Source organism: Nematolebias whitei, chromosome 5 (assembly GCF_014905685.2).
Source record: "Nematolebias whitei isolate Nwh7 chromosome 5, NemWhi1, whole genome shotgun sequence".
In the NCBI taxonomy this organism is placed as follows: Eukaryota; Metazoa; Chordata; class Actinopteri; order Cyprinodontiformes; family Rivulidae; genus Nematolebias; species Nematolebias whitei.
In genome coordinates this window covers 20,986,995-21,001,746 of record NC_056502.1, presented here as the reverse complement: position 1 = coordinate 21,001,746, position 14,752 = coordinate 20,986,995, and the positions used below count along the sequence as shown (strand labels likewise).

Below are 14,752 nucleotides of genomic sequence, written 5' to 3'. Positions count from 1 at the left end.
CACACACACACACACACACACACACACACACACACACACACACACACACCACGAAGTTCGTCACATGTGATTCATATCTGACCAGTTTTTGTCAGGGTGATGTTTCAGATCCACAATCCTGCCTGTGCAGATTGTGTAACACATGTGTGTTTGATTTAAAGCAGGGGTGTCACTCTGTTACACAAGTGGGCCGAACATGTGCACAGATGTTTTGTGGGACTTGTGCTTAAGACAAAAAGGGGCTTTGGGGGCTGGCTGCCATAGCAGAGTGAGATTGTTACAGGCACATTTGTACAACGTGCACATTCATCTTTTTCTAATCGATAGCCATTTGCTGTCTGATGCAGATGCTTAGTCATATTCAACAATTTGGTTTATCAGTCAAGTTTATTGTCAGTCGCATCACATGTGGTACATGAGGTGGAACAAAATTATGTACTTGGAGTCCCATTTACACCCAAAAATAGCAGAAATATAAATTATAAAATGAAACAGTATAAGGATCTTAGATATATGCTAAACAAAAGCCACTAATAATGTTTATGTAATCAAATCGGCGACAACAGAACAAAGAATAGCAATGGCACATTGTGCATGCCTTATCCATCCATTATCTTTACCCGCTTCTTCGTTTCTGGGTTGCAGTGGGGTCACTGGTGCCCATATCCAGCAGTCACTGTGCGAGAGACGGGGGACACCCTGGACAGATCGCAAATCCATCACAGGGACACATAGAGACGAACAACCGTTCACGCTCACCTAGAGACAATTTAGACCATTTAGCCTAACATGCATGTTTTTGGTCTGAGGGAGGAAACCTGCACATGCATGAGAGAATGCATGGAGTACAGAGAGAATATATCTAGACCACAATGAATTGAAAATACTGACTTGGAGCAAAAATTGGTCTTCAATAAAACGATAATTGAAAACTGTTGCATCCAAAATGGTGAATACACTAATGTTCGTTTGGACTGAGGCTGAGGTTGGGTCATTCCTGGAAAAACGTAGCAGAACAAACAGCAGACCGCTATCCGTTTATCTACTTGTGCAAGCACAGAAGATCTATTGACTGCTGGGTCTGTAGTGTGCCTGTGTCATTTCACATCGATGCCGGCCATTTCTAAAAAAAACCTGCACTCTGAGACCTGGGTTCAAAACGCTTCCGTTTCAGATAAACTAGCCGCCGTTGTCACGTAAGCAAATGGTCAAAACGCAGCAGAAATGCTGCAGTTTCACTTAAAAACCAAGTTGTGTAAACAGGCTCTTAAAATAGACCAAATCTAAAAAAAAAAAACATTTCTTATGTACATCAGCTTTATAAAGATTTTTTCTTACATTTTGTCACAGTCCAATAAATCAGCTAAAAAAAAAACTATAAACAAAAGTTTGAACATACAGCAACTAAAATTTAGCTTTGACTTTAAAGTTGAATTTAAATTCAACAACTTTTCAACTAGAAGAAAACACACACAACAAAAAAAGACTAAATACATTAAAGCAGCCTTGCTGTTTTTTCAGATGCACTCAAGTCAGGTACCTGACATGTGTTCTTGGCTGCACGTTTCTCAACGACAAGCTTGGTTGTTCCCATTTGATGTTCTCTGTTGCTTTTTCCATGAGAAATTCAAAGATTACTGAAAAATAAAACCTACCGTAATAATTTTCTTATTGTCACTGTAACTGCCACGAGAAGATATCACTAAAAAGAGTCAATTTTTTAAAGCAACTTTAAGAGTGAAAGACTGGATCTGTTGTATACATCTAATAAAATGTAACGTTATCTCGGGGGATCAGATAAAATGTTAATAAGAGCCAGATCTGGCCTACAGGCCTCGAGTCTGTTGTGTATTATTTAAACTAATGCACAGATGCTATTAGTTAAATTTACTGTTTTGATCATTTGTTTGTGCTCTCCAATATTTTCTTATCTCTCTTTAAACAGTGCAGTCTTGTTGTAAAACATCATTACCCAAAGTATTGTTAGAAATAAGCCTTCTTTAAAAATAAAAAATAAATATTACTGCTGAGATGACATCCTACCTGTGCTGGCAAAACGGGTCATGATGAGGAATGTTTCATTACGGAGTTAATATTTTCAAATTCTACATCTCAAAAGCTTCAAAATGATACATAGTTTAACAGCTATAAATGATTTTTGTAAATACTTATTTTGTTGTCTCAAAGTATTTTTAAGAAATTATTTACTGTAAGTAAATCAAAATGTTTGTTTAATGTTTTGTGCTGCAGAGGGGACGATATTGGGTGAAACACCATGGGATTCTGTTGCTGTCTCTCTTTGATTATGAGTGCGACATAGAAAAGGCAACATCCAGATTAGTTCCTGTCTGAAGGTTTTGTGTTGATGAAAATTTGGGATTTCGTTAAGAAAGTTTGTTTTTTGAGTGATTGTTTCTTCTGGTTCTGTGTAGAAAAAGTAACGTGGTGTGTTATGGAAGCTGAATGCTTTTTGTTCATGTATAACCATTGATGTGTTGCTAACATCTATACGTTATTGTATGTACAGTATGTATGAAAACAGTTTGACAATGGCAACTAATGGCAAGATGGTTAGGTGAAGTTGTAAGCTAGTTAAAATCTGTAAAGAAATGAATAAAGCCACCCGTGAGAAAAGAGCTGTGATCGTTGAAGGTCTACTGGGGCGAGTGAGAGTTTATTCGGTTTTTAGGGTTCTAGGATGAAGGAATATTTCTGAAGACATACCAGGCAGAAAACGTTAATTTAAAGGTAGATTAGAAATATATGCTATTTAAGTTACCTGAATCGGCAGCACGGTGGCGCAACTGGTAGAGCTGCTGCCTCTCAGCGAGCAGGTCCTTGGTTCAAACCCCGGTCCAGGGGTCTTTCTGGGTGGAGTTTGCATGTTCTCTCCGTGCATGCGTGGGTTTTCTCTGGGTGCTCCGGTTTCCTCCCACAGACCAAAAACATGCATGTTAGGCTGATTGGTAACTCTAAATTGTCCCTAGGTGTGAATAAGAGGGTGAATGGTTGTTTGTCTCTATGTGTCCCTGTGATGGACTTGCGACCCGTCCAGGGTGTACCCCGCCCCTCGCACAGTGATTGCTGGACATGGGCACCAGCGACCACCGTGACCCAAAATGGAATAAGCGGGTAAAGATAATGGATGGATGAAGTTACCTGAATCACTAAAAGGTGTTTTAATGGACTGATTTTTATGTAAATCTCAACATTTCCACTTCTTTTGCACTGCAGCCTGTGCTCAGTACGAACCGTTTTGCCAGCACGGGTCACACGTGGTGCTCCACATCGTGTGCCCTGTACATGGTGCCTTTTACGGAGAAGCATTTGCTTTTACCCATGCACACAAATACACATCTGTCCCCAACCTTTGAATCTTCTGCTGATTAACCAGATGGTCCTTCACCTTTTCTAGCCTGGAGGTCATAATATTAGTGATTTCTTAAAATAAATGCTGCATGACAGGGTTAGAATTTGCAGCAACACATTACAAGCTGTGGGATTTTAAATCTGAGTGTGCCTTCAATAGAAAGCTACTGTAGAGATCTATGGTGTTCAAGTTCCTGGTACTTTTGAGAATCCAGCATGTTCAGCTGCATTTTTAACCAGCTGTTGTCTGTTTGCAGCACGTTTTGGGAGGCCTGTAAAAAAACAATAGAGTATGTTTCCTTTTTTTATAAAGTAATCTGTACCTGTTACTGCAAAACTAACACTTTTAAGAAACCTGTTCTCAACATATGCTGTCCATCTTAGCACCCGTAATCACCGAAACAATGTCCCATTCCTTTAAAGCATGTGTGTCAAACTCAAGGCCCGGGAGCCAAATGTGGCCCTCGTTGACATCTTATCTGGCCCCCAAGATGTTGTTTTAAATGTAAAATACTTTTATCACTTTATTTTTTTCAGTAATCTTTGACTGTGATGTCAAAAGTGCAACAGAGAATGTCAGATGAGACCAGTCAAACTCTTGTTGAGGAAACCTGCAACCAAGAAAAGATGTTGGGTACTGATTTGAGTTCATGTAGATTCTGAAACCAGCCCTTAGTTTGAAAAAGGCTTTAATTTTGGCCCCCTTTTATAAGTGAGTTTGACACCCCTGCTTTAAAGTCTTTGTAAAGAACTGAATTTCCCCTCACTGTGTTGTAGTTATGTTTGTGATTTGTTTTCATGTTTTCAGGTCATTCATTAAGATTTAGTCTTATCAGGTGGAGATTGGTTTGACAGTAACTTAGTTTACAGAATTATAGGTTAATGAAAGGCAGCGGGAGTGCTATGAAAGATATTTACTGATTTATAAAAAAAAAAAAAAAAAGAGGCTAATCTTTTTAGGATGCATTTCCAGGGGAGGGTGCCATTACTCCATGAGTGAATCATGTCTGACGCTCCTATTTTCTTTATCATCTTCTAAATGTATTGTTTCTGTAAAGCACCAGAAGACTGAGTAATCATATTTTTGTATACAATGAGCCAGAACATTATGACCGCTCAAAGTAAAGTGAGTAACACTCCTTATTTTGATACACCACAGTGATTTGATAAGCTGCATTGTTTCATTTATACAGATGTTGCACAGCTGTCGTCTACAGAAGCATTGCTGCAGAACAGCCGTCGCCTAACAACAGGACCACCTCTATAGACGGGTTTGCAGAGTCTGAGGCGAGATCGAGCATGGGAGTAGGCATGAAAACAGTTTACCAAAGGTTTGAAAATATTTTGTTACAAGACACTGAAATTACATGTTAGATTTACTTAATTTAGCTGAGTTGACTGATGTCAATATGTTTAAATGTAATAATTATTGTAATAATTGTTTAAAGTGTTGTCCTCAACAAAAAGTTCATGGATAGCAATGGATTGTAAAGATTTAAATTAGATTAGATTCAGAATGTCCCAAAAGCACCAGTATGATTATTATTATTTTTTAATGATGTGCCTTAGCCTAATGCTCATCTCAGGTGAAACACAGATCTTTCCACTGGCTTAAATCTGCTAAATTAAAAATACATTTAGGTCACGCTGGATTTAATTAGTATTATTTGCTTAAATATCTCAACTCTTTGTTTTTAAACAACAAAACATTTTTTTTTTTACTGTAAAAGTTAAATAGAAGCTTTAGATTTAGCATAACATGTTTTTTTCTTAGAGTTCTTTGTTCCAGACATGACTGGTCCATATTAGATAAACAGCCATGATTAGCCATTTTACATTTCCAGATCTCTAAATAAGTTTAGCTGGGTCCATTATTTTATGTTTTGTTTATCTCATTATTGATTTTTATAACAAACTCCAGACTTCAAGATAAAATGTTTTTAAGACAGATTAACCTTATTCAGATTACTTAAGGTACTTGTTGCAAACTACAAAGATCAACCATAAACTCTTCATCCTGAACTGTGCAGGTTGAAATAATTTCTCCAGTAGTTTTCCAGAAATATTGATATGCAGCTCTGAAATGCAGGTATGCACTCAATGTAAACAAATTAATCACCCCCCCCCCACACACACACACAAAAAAACAACAACAAAAAAACAAGTGGAAGCTCGAATCAGGGGTCTGACCTTGTTTAAACTGGCTGTAGTCCGTGTAGGTCAACAGAAATGACGAGTGAGACGACTGTCAAGAATAAATATCTGGGATCAAGCAGGGAGGTGGAGCGCCATGAAGATGGAGCTCAGCACTCGAACATACACTGTTTTGATAAAACGCCTGCAAGAATGGATAAATTTACCATTTCAAGCTAACCTGTCTTTTAATCTGCATACTTTACTCAACAAATCTGATGCATGCATAAATACTGCAAACATAATACATCAAAATTCAAACTTCTTGTTCTCAAGCAGCTCTTTCGTGGACATCACCCGTTTTCCGTGACTTTGTCCATTGCAGTTTTAAACAAACGGTATCGGGTCACCATTTTTTCTTTTAAATTTTAAGTTTAACCTCTAATAATAAAAAAAAGAAGTGTAGATTTTGTTGATGATTTTTTGGAGCTGGCCTTCATGACACTGCAGTGAGTACCTTTGTCCAGATAGTCACAAAAAAAAGTTTATTTGAACAGTGTTTATTCATGCAACACAAGTTCATTTGATGTCAGAAAGAGACACAGGAGCAACTTTCAGGTGTCGACAACTTTCAGGTGTCGACAACTTCAGCGGCAGCGTCACCATCCTGGCAGCCCCTCGTATCTACAGAAATACACAAAAAAATTGCTAAATATTAAAAGCTACTGTACGTAGAGTGAGAGATTCTCTAGTACACAACTGGAGAAGCAGGCTGATATAATGACTGATCACTGAAAAAGCGCAGGTAATAATAAATATTTCTTAAAATTTGTTTAGTGCCAGCGTAAATTTACTTGCAAGTAAAACAAAATAATTATAAAGACAGTTACCTGATATAGCTGGACCCTGGAATGCTCTCTGTGCTCTCTTTCACAAGCACGTCTGAGAAGACCGTGTCTGGACTGTCCCTTTTCCCATACCTGGACAAACAAAGGGAATCAGCACACATTTGACAGAAACCCTCCCCAGAAGTCTTTCCCAGACGCACCTCTGCCTCGTAATGAGATTGATGTAGTGCCTCAGGGCTGAGTAGTACTTGGCGAGTTCCTCAGGTGCTGCTCCTTCCCGAGGACTAGCGGGCTTGACTGGGTACGCATTTAAGCCAGAGAGGGTACAAACCAGCAGGCAGAGAGCCAGAAGACTTGGAGACATCGCAGTGCTGCAGGAAATCCTGGATCGAAGAGAAGTGAAAATGAAAAGGAGAATCTAATTATGTGCCATTTAACAGCAACAAAAGTATCCAGTTTATAGCAAGTTTTAGGGCTCAAGTGCTGAAAGTGTTCAGACTTCCAGTGAAAAATGAAACTTTCAATTAAATTATAAGAAATTTCAAAACAAATCCTTACTCTGTGGCAATAGTTGTGGGTTTTCACTTTGTCCAAATCTCCTTTGACAGATTCCCAACGTCGCCCCTCTTTTATAGTGTGGCGTCACATGGGGAGGAGGTGGGATGGGGGGGCGACTTCATTTCCTTCAAAGCCACTCCTGAGAAATATCTGTTGCCTCATTAGCTTAATTAAACCTGTAATGGCAAAGCAGCGAAACAAACGGAGACACAGCCACATTGACAAAACACAAAAAGGTGTTTTTGCACCGGATTCATTAAAATGTCACTGGACTTGCCGGAGAAAAGGACTTTCTTTTTTGTAAAATAAACTTATATGAACGGCTGTAGAATGAATGAAGAGTTCCTCCTGCATTATGAGAGTGTTTTGCAGCAGGATGAACTCTCACACAACAAGAGGTGAGTTTAATTAATGGAGGTGAACACTTTTCATTCATGTCTTTTGGCTGGACTTTAACTTTAGGATGGTCACAGGTTTTGTATCGCGCTGAAAGAAAATGCAGTTTTGAATTATAATTGGAGTCGTCTGCGCAAAGATCTGTGTGAATTTACACGGTCGTTATTGAAAAGACCGAAACCGGTACTGACAGGCTTTATTATAACCAACGGTGTAATGTCGGATAATCTGAAATCATCTGATGAGAAGGAATGGGGCTGCAGCTGTTTTGGTAACACCTTGTAGAAGGCATTGTACTTTATTTAATGACATATTGTGGCACAACAAACTTTAGCTCAATATCTGTAAAAAATATCTAAATTATTGCCGTTTTGTGTTTTCGAAGGTTAGTTGTCTGTGGTGGCCACCTTGAATGGAGTTAGCTCCAAAAGTTAAAAAGATCTAGAACTACACCCGATGATTATTTCCTGTAAGTTTCATTAAAACCCGTCAAATGGTCCATGAGATATTTTGCTAACAGACAAAGTTGACTGATTACCTAATGACAAAATATTAAAGATCTTGTGCAATCTATCAACCTCAACTACTACCACTCCATACTGTTGCTCAGTATCCATAAAACTGAGTTAAAACCCGTTTCTTATTGGTTAAGTTCGATTAGTTGTGACGGCCATCTTGAATTGGTTCCACTCCAGATGTTATGTTCTAAATGTGATGGTTTATTTTTGAGAGTCTCACTAAAATCTGTCCAATGATTTAAGACATATTTTGCTAACAGATTAATTGTGATGAGTCTAGCAGGTTGAGCCAAAGTTTTAGGCAAAGATGAGCGATTTGAAGAGCTCAGAGCAGGAGTTGTGGATGACTCAGCTACTACCACATCAAATGTTAACGCAATGCCTGCTAAAGCAAAGGATACACACGTTTGCTGAGGTTGGTTAGCAGTGGTGGCCATCTTGAATGGAGTTGACTCTAAAAGTTAATCAGTTGTAGAAGTACGTCCAGTGATTATAACCTGAGAGCTTCACTTAAATCCGTCCATTGATACATGAGACATTTTGGTAACAGATAAATGCACAAGCACACATGGGCACAAGCATTATTGCATCTCGTCTTCAGTAAAAACAAGAATAACTTAACATATGATTGTTTTGTTGTTGTTGTTTTGTTGTTGTTTTTTGCAGGGTCTCAGAATCACACTTGAGTGATGCAGTCAAAGCCACAATCACTTCCATCTAGAAATATACAAAACATTAAATAAAATTAAATAAACTACTTTGAGCACAATTAAATGACATAATAGAATTATACAGGTCGTATCTAGTGAAGGTTGACTCTCATACTTCAGTTTCTTCCGGTTATGTCAGGTGTACCCCAAGGCTCCATTCTTGGTCCAACTCTTTTCGCCATATTTATAAATGATATCTCACATTCTGTTAGTGAGGCCTCCATTCATTTATATGCTGATAATACTACCACTGCTCACAAAATTAAAGGGAACACTAAAATAACACACAACCTCGATTAATTAAATATTCTCATTGACAAACTTTATTATTAGCGCAGTGGAATTGATTGAGAAGAAAATAACACAAAAATGATCAATGTAAATCAAAATTATTATACCATGGAGATCTGGATTTGGATTCATACCCAATATGAAAGTGGAAAATAATATGACAGGCTAATTCAACGTCAGTGAATATTCCTCAAGACGAGTCTAAATGAGGCTCAGTAGTGTGTGTGGCCTCCACGTACCTGTATAACCTCCCAACAACGCCTGGACATGCTCCTGATGAGACGGCAGATGTTCTCCTGAGGGATCTCTTCCCAGACTACCATAAGGTACCGGGATAAGATCCTCAGACCCATTGTGAGGCCATATGTTGGTGCAGTGGGCCCTGGGTTCCTTCTTATGCACGACAATGCTAGGCCTCATGTGGCTGAAGTGTGTCAGCAGTTCCTGCTGATGAGGGCATTGATGTTATGGACTGGCTTGCCCGTTTCCCAGACCTGAATCCAATCGAACACATCTGGGATATCATGTTTCGGTCAATCCATCAAGGCCACATCGCACCATAGACTGTTCAGGAGCTAACTGATGCTCTAATACAGGTCTGGGCACCTCTGGCTAGCACATGGAGGGTTGTGTGGCCATCCAAAGAAATGCCTCCCCACACCATGACTGACCCACCGCCAAACTGGTCATGCAGGAGGATGTTGCAGGCAGCATAATATTCTCCACGGTGTCTCCAAACTCTGTCACGTCTGACACGTGCTCAGTGTGAACCTGCTTTCATTCGTGAAGAGCACAGGGTGCCAATGTTGAATCTACTAATTTTGGTATACCCTAGCAAAAACCAATTGTCCTGCACGGTGTTGGGCTGTAATCACAGGCCCTATATGTAGACGTCGGGTCCTCGTACCACCCTCATGGAGTCTGTTTCTGACAGTTTTAGTGGAAACATGCACATTAGTGGTCTGCTGGAATTAATTTTGTAGGACCCTGGCAGTGGACCTCCTGTTCCTCCTTGCACAAAGGACGAGGTAGCAGTCCTGCTGCTGGGTTGTAGCCCTCCTACGGCCCCCTCCATGTCTCCTGGTGTACTGGCTTGTCTCCTGGTACCTATTCCATGCTCTGGACACTGTGCTGAGAGACACAGCAAATCTTCTTGCCACCGCTCGCATTGATGTTCCATCTTGGATTAACTGCACTACTTGAGCAACTTCAGTGGGCTGTAAAAAACACCTGATGATGCCTCTATGTGTGACAGCACTGACAAAATGAAAAAGTGACTAAAATTTCAACCAGAAAGGACGAGAACAGAGAAATGACCTGTGGTCACCACCTGCAGAATCACTCTATTGTAGGGGTTGTCTTGCTACTTGCCTCTCATTCCACCTGTTGTGTGTTCCATTTGCACAGCAGCAGCTGAAACTGATTCACAACAAGTGTAACTGATGACATTGATTGCACAAAGGTGTGACTGATTTGGAGTTACATTGTTTTGTTTAGGTGTTCCCTTTATTATTATTATTATTATTATTATTATTATTATTATTATTATTATTATTATTATTATTGGAGCAGTGTATTTTATATGCTTTTGGTTCTACTCTGGATGAGGTTGTGAAGTCCCTGGCATGTGGTTTTCTTGAAATCCAGCAGGCCTTTTCTGACTTACCGGTAAATTTGTCCTTAAATGCGAAGAAAACTAAATTTATGTGGTTCGGTCATGGGGGGGAACCATACCCACCTCAGTGGACTTCACCACTGTAAACGGTGATATTATAGAAGAGGTAGCAATATTTGAGAATTTGGATTGATGGTGCTCTGTCCTTTTCACATCGTGTTAATGCTTTGCAATGTAAGGATAAAGCGAGACTTGGTTATCTATATAGAAATCGATCTTCATTGGCTGCAAAACGCACCATTGTTGAAAAAAAAAAAAATTCTACCTCTGTTGGATTATGGGGACATAATTTACAGACCTGCTTGTAAGGGTGTCCTTTGTAAGCTGGACACGATTGTTCACTCTGCTATTCTATTTGTTACAAATGCTCCTTATAGAACACAATCACCTCTGCTCTCTTGTTAAATGGTCTTCTCTACATACTTGTTGTGAAATTCATTGGTTTTCCCTCATTTATAAGACGTTGCTGGGTTATATTTAACAATCTACTGCAACTAGCACTGGTTTAGAAGTATAACACCGAACCTCCTCTCAGTATTTGTGGTTAACAACTCTAAAGACCAAGTCTGGCTTTGGCTCTGCAGCTCCATCTGCTTCAAAAACTTTGGGTCTTACTTCCATTGTCTCTGTTTCTACTTAAAAAAATTGTTTAAAAACTGTTACAAAAGATACTTGCAAGTGTTTTCATGCTTAGCACTCTTTTATCGTTTAACTTTGACAATGAGCTGTTAATGTAATTTGTGATTCCTTGTTTGTTATTGTCTACTATATTTTATAGTTTTGCCTAACTGTATTGTTTCCCTTCCCTTGACCCTACAAGTACCTGTTGGTGCTTGCCAGGCCAGCACTGTAAATAATAATTTGTTAGTGTTTATGCCTAAATAAAGGTAAAATAAAATAAATAAGTTGTTTTAGGTCTGCAATTCTCCTCAAACCAAGGAGCCCAGACCCGAATCACACCAAATCGCTCGAGTAAAGCGCAATAAATAAAAAAATAAAAACATAAACTTGTAATTAGAGTTGATAGAAAGCACAAAATGCTACGGGCTCCTAAACGGTAGGACAACTTTAATGGCATCAATTTTCTTTGAGGAGCACTCAGGTGGAATTTGACAGGAGATTGGAGCTGTTGTTAAGAACGCCAGCACAGGTACATGAAGGTTACATGACAGCTTCTTGTCTCAGTAAATCTTTGGATGATGACTGCCGACGTGACTCGTCCCATAAAGTGTTTTTACATTTTAGGACACGCGAGGCGTCACTATCATGCTGCAGTTTCAATGGTCTGAATAAATCTGTCAGAGCTTCAAATTTCTGGAGGAAAAAACAACAAACCGTTGAAAATGTTCAAAGTAATTTGCTTTTTTTGATATATTATTGATTCAGTAGCAAATAAATGAAGCATTATTTGTTTATACACAAAAGTACATTCATATCACAGGCTATCTGTATCCTTGTATACCTCTCTGCAATGTTAGCAAAATATCTCATGAGCCAACAGTTGGAACTTAATAAAACTTGGAAAATATACACACTATTATAAATATATACACTATTTACTTTCCCTCTGGGATTATTAAAGTATTTTTGAATTGAATTGAATTGGATGCATATTTACAACAGCTTAGCATTTGGTGTCAGTCCAGTTCAAGATGGCCGCCATAGCTAAGTGACCTTAGCAGATACAAAAATGGCTAAAGCTTCATCAGACCTACAGATGTTGCGCTAACATTTAGCATGGTTGTAGCTGAAAGTGCTATCCAACACATACCCTCAGCGCTAACAGAGAGCTGTCATTAAAACTTCACTGTTAACTGTTGGACTCTGTTAGCAAAATATCCAATGAACCACTGGACAGATTTTAACGAAACTCTCAGAAAGTAACCACTGGGTGCACAATTACACCTGTTTCACATTTGGAGCCGTGAGGAGGTTTGTCCAAAACATAGGCCTAATTTCCAGTTAGTCCCATTGGCCTGCAGGTGTCTGACAGACAAATGGAGGCCAGGTGGAAACCATGCCAAACCTGCACATTAGAGACAAACATCAAAAGAAAACACGTTTTAAAAACCTGTGAGTTCGTCTGCCTTTTAATCGACAAGGAGCATCTTGGTTGGAGGGGACGATGAGGGATAAATGATTCATTCTTGGGTACTGGGGGAGCGATAAACAGCTGCTGATTAACGCGCTCCGTACTCTGTGCAACATTAGGCCGCCATGCACCAAAATACAACGAGATCACAAACACATATAGGAGGAAAAGAGTCACGCTGCGTGTGAGCTTCTTGTGTTTAGGTGAAAAAGGGTGGCTGAAAAAAAAAAAAGCATTGAAGAGTTTCTGCTACTGTTAATAAAAACACCCCCATCTTTTCCCCCCCTCATAATCTCCTCTGCCAAGGAGGAGACTCCTAATGGCCACACAACAGTAGGTAGAACGGCTGTGCAGATAATGACAACATTAGTGGCAAACTTTGAGTGAAACATTTCAGTTCACCAGATGGTTTGACACAATTCAGTCCCTAAACGTTCGAAGCCTTAAGCAACAGGCATTGTGTTACGCCTCAGTATTCGCACAAAGTGCAATTTGCCATCAAAACGTTGCCTTAAATTCACTTGTGGTTTTTATTATTATTATTATTTGGCTGGAAACTCATTGTTTTATTTTCCCCGTCTGTGATTTTTAACAAGTGTAAGTCGTTGAGGCATGAAGCAGTTTGTGGCACTGTAACAAGTCAAAGAATTGGCTGAGTTTGACATCAAGATGGACCAAAAGACCAAGTTGTTGCGTGATTGTCAGCTCAGGAGTCGAGGCAAAGAGGTCAGAAAGACCTGGGCTATAATCCAGGTCACAGATTGTGTTTAAGACACATCATCAGCCCGTCAGGAATCAGTCCTCGTTACCAACGAGCACAACCGCAGGTCACAAATACTCTAACACCAGGTCACATCCTGCTTCATTGTGTTTTCACATTTAGTTAATGTTCTGGCAACAAACCAATGAAGTGTAGTGGACACTTACCAAGAGGTCATGATGTGTTTGTGTGCAAACTCTTTTTTTAATAGTGTGTCGATTTCTGCACGTATCTGTAGTGTTGGCAAAATATTTTATGAACCAGTGGACAGATTTTAATGAAACTCTCAGAGTAATTACTGGATATACAACTGTTAAGCTTATGGAGTCAAGCCCATTCAAGATGGCTGCCACAGCTGCAACACATTAGCAAACACAAAGAATGACCAAGACTCATCCTTTTTTCTCACATACTGAGCTAATATTTGGTGTGGTAGTAGCTGAGAGTGATTCCCAACAAATACTCTGAGTGCTGACTGATCACACAAGATCTGCTTTTAAAACTTTGCCACAAACTATTACAGTTAACTCCATCTGTCTGTTAGCAAAATATCTCATGAACCACTAGAAAGACTTGTGTAAAACATTTAGAAAGTAATCCAACAAAGTTCAGGCAGGGCATCTGGGTGTTGGTTTTTGTTGTTGTTTTGAGACGTTTCGTCATTCATCCAAACAACTTCATCAGTTCGAGGAGGCACAACAAACTCAGTCCCACAAGCAGCACACTCAAATAGTGGACCAACCAGTTTACTGATGATAAGATGGTTTCTGGGGCTCGCTCTCTCCCCTGTCTACTCCTCTGAGGCAGCTATAGCCAACGTGGTTCAAAACATCAAAGTTCGTGCTCAATAATCCAGTTAAAACAATGTCAGGTCCTCTGGAGGGTTTCTTTTTTTGTTGAGACGTTTCGTCCTTCAGCCAAAGGACTTCATCAGTCTGAGGAGCCACAACAAACTCATTCCCAAACTCATGCTTTGAGCCACGTTGGCTATGGCTGCCTCAGAGGAGTAGACGGGGGAGAGGGTGAGCTCCAGAAACCATCTTATCACCAGCAAACTGGTTGGTCCACTATGTGAGCATGCTGCTTGTGGGACTGAGTTTGGTGTGCCTCCTCGGACTGAAGAAGTTCTCTGGATAAAGAACGAAGCATCTCAACAAAAAAAGAAACCGTCCAGATGACCTGACTTAACTTTGTAGGATTATTTCCTTGGATTATTGAGCATGAACTTGATGTTTAGAAAGTAATCACTGTTTGTGCATCTACTGCTGATTAACTTTTGGAATCAACCAGATTCAAGATGGACGCTACAGCTAATTGACATAAGCCATCACAAAACCGGAAATATTAATAAACTCAATGCCTGCTAAAGCAAAGTATATATATATATATATATATATATATA

The 14,752-nt window shown here is 39.5% G+C and overlaps 1 protein-coding gene across 1 annotated transcript; it reads right to left on the bottom strand.

Annotated features, from left to right (window-relative positions):
* Positions 1-6,161: 6,161 nt before the first annotated feature.
* On the bottom strand, positions 6,162-6,953 carry LOC119410095 (peptide YY-like). The gene is made up of 4 exons (XM_037676999.1): positions 6,909-6,953; positions 6,551-6,733; positions 6,393-6,482; positions 6,162-6,186 (listed from the first exon to the last, which is right to left on the bottom strand). The coding sequence occupies exons 2-4, from the start codon at positions 6,712-6,714 to the stop codon at positions 6,162-6,164; spliced, it is 279 nt and encodes a 92-aa protein (XP_037532927.1). The 5' UTR covers positions 6,715-6,733; positions 6,909-6,953.
* Between the last annotated feature and the right edge of the window lie 7,799 nt (positions 6,954-14,752).

Excerpts from the sequence above, each read along its gene's own strand:
- LOC119410095 (XM_037676999.1), bottom strand. The coding sequence starts at position 6,714 with ATGTCTCCAAGTCTTCTGGCTCTCTGCCTGCTGGTTTGTACCCTCTCT. Across the intron at positions 6,483-6,550 it reads AATCTCATTACGAGGCAGAG|GTATGGGAAAAGGGACAGTC; the intron begins GTGCGTCTGGGA and ends TTGTTTGTCCAG. Across the intron at positions 6,187-6,392 it reads CCAGGGTCCAGCTATATCAG|ATACGAGGGGCTGCCAGGAT; the intron begins GTAACTGTCTTT and ends GTATTTCTGTAG.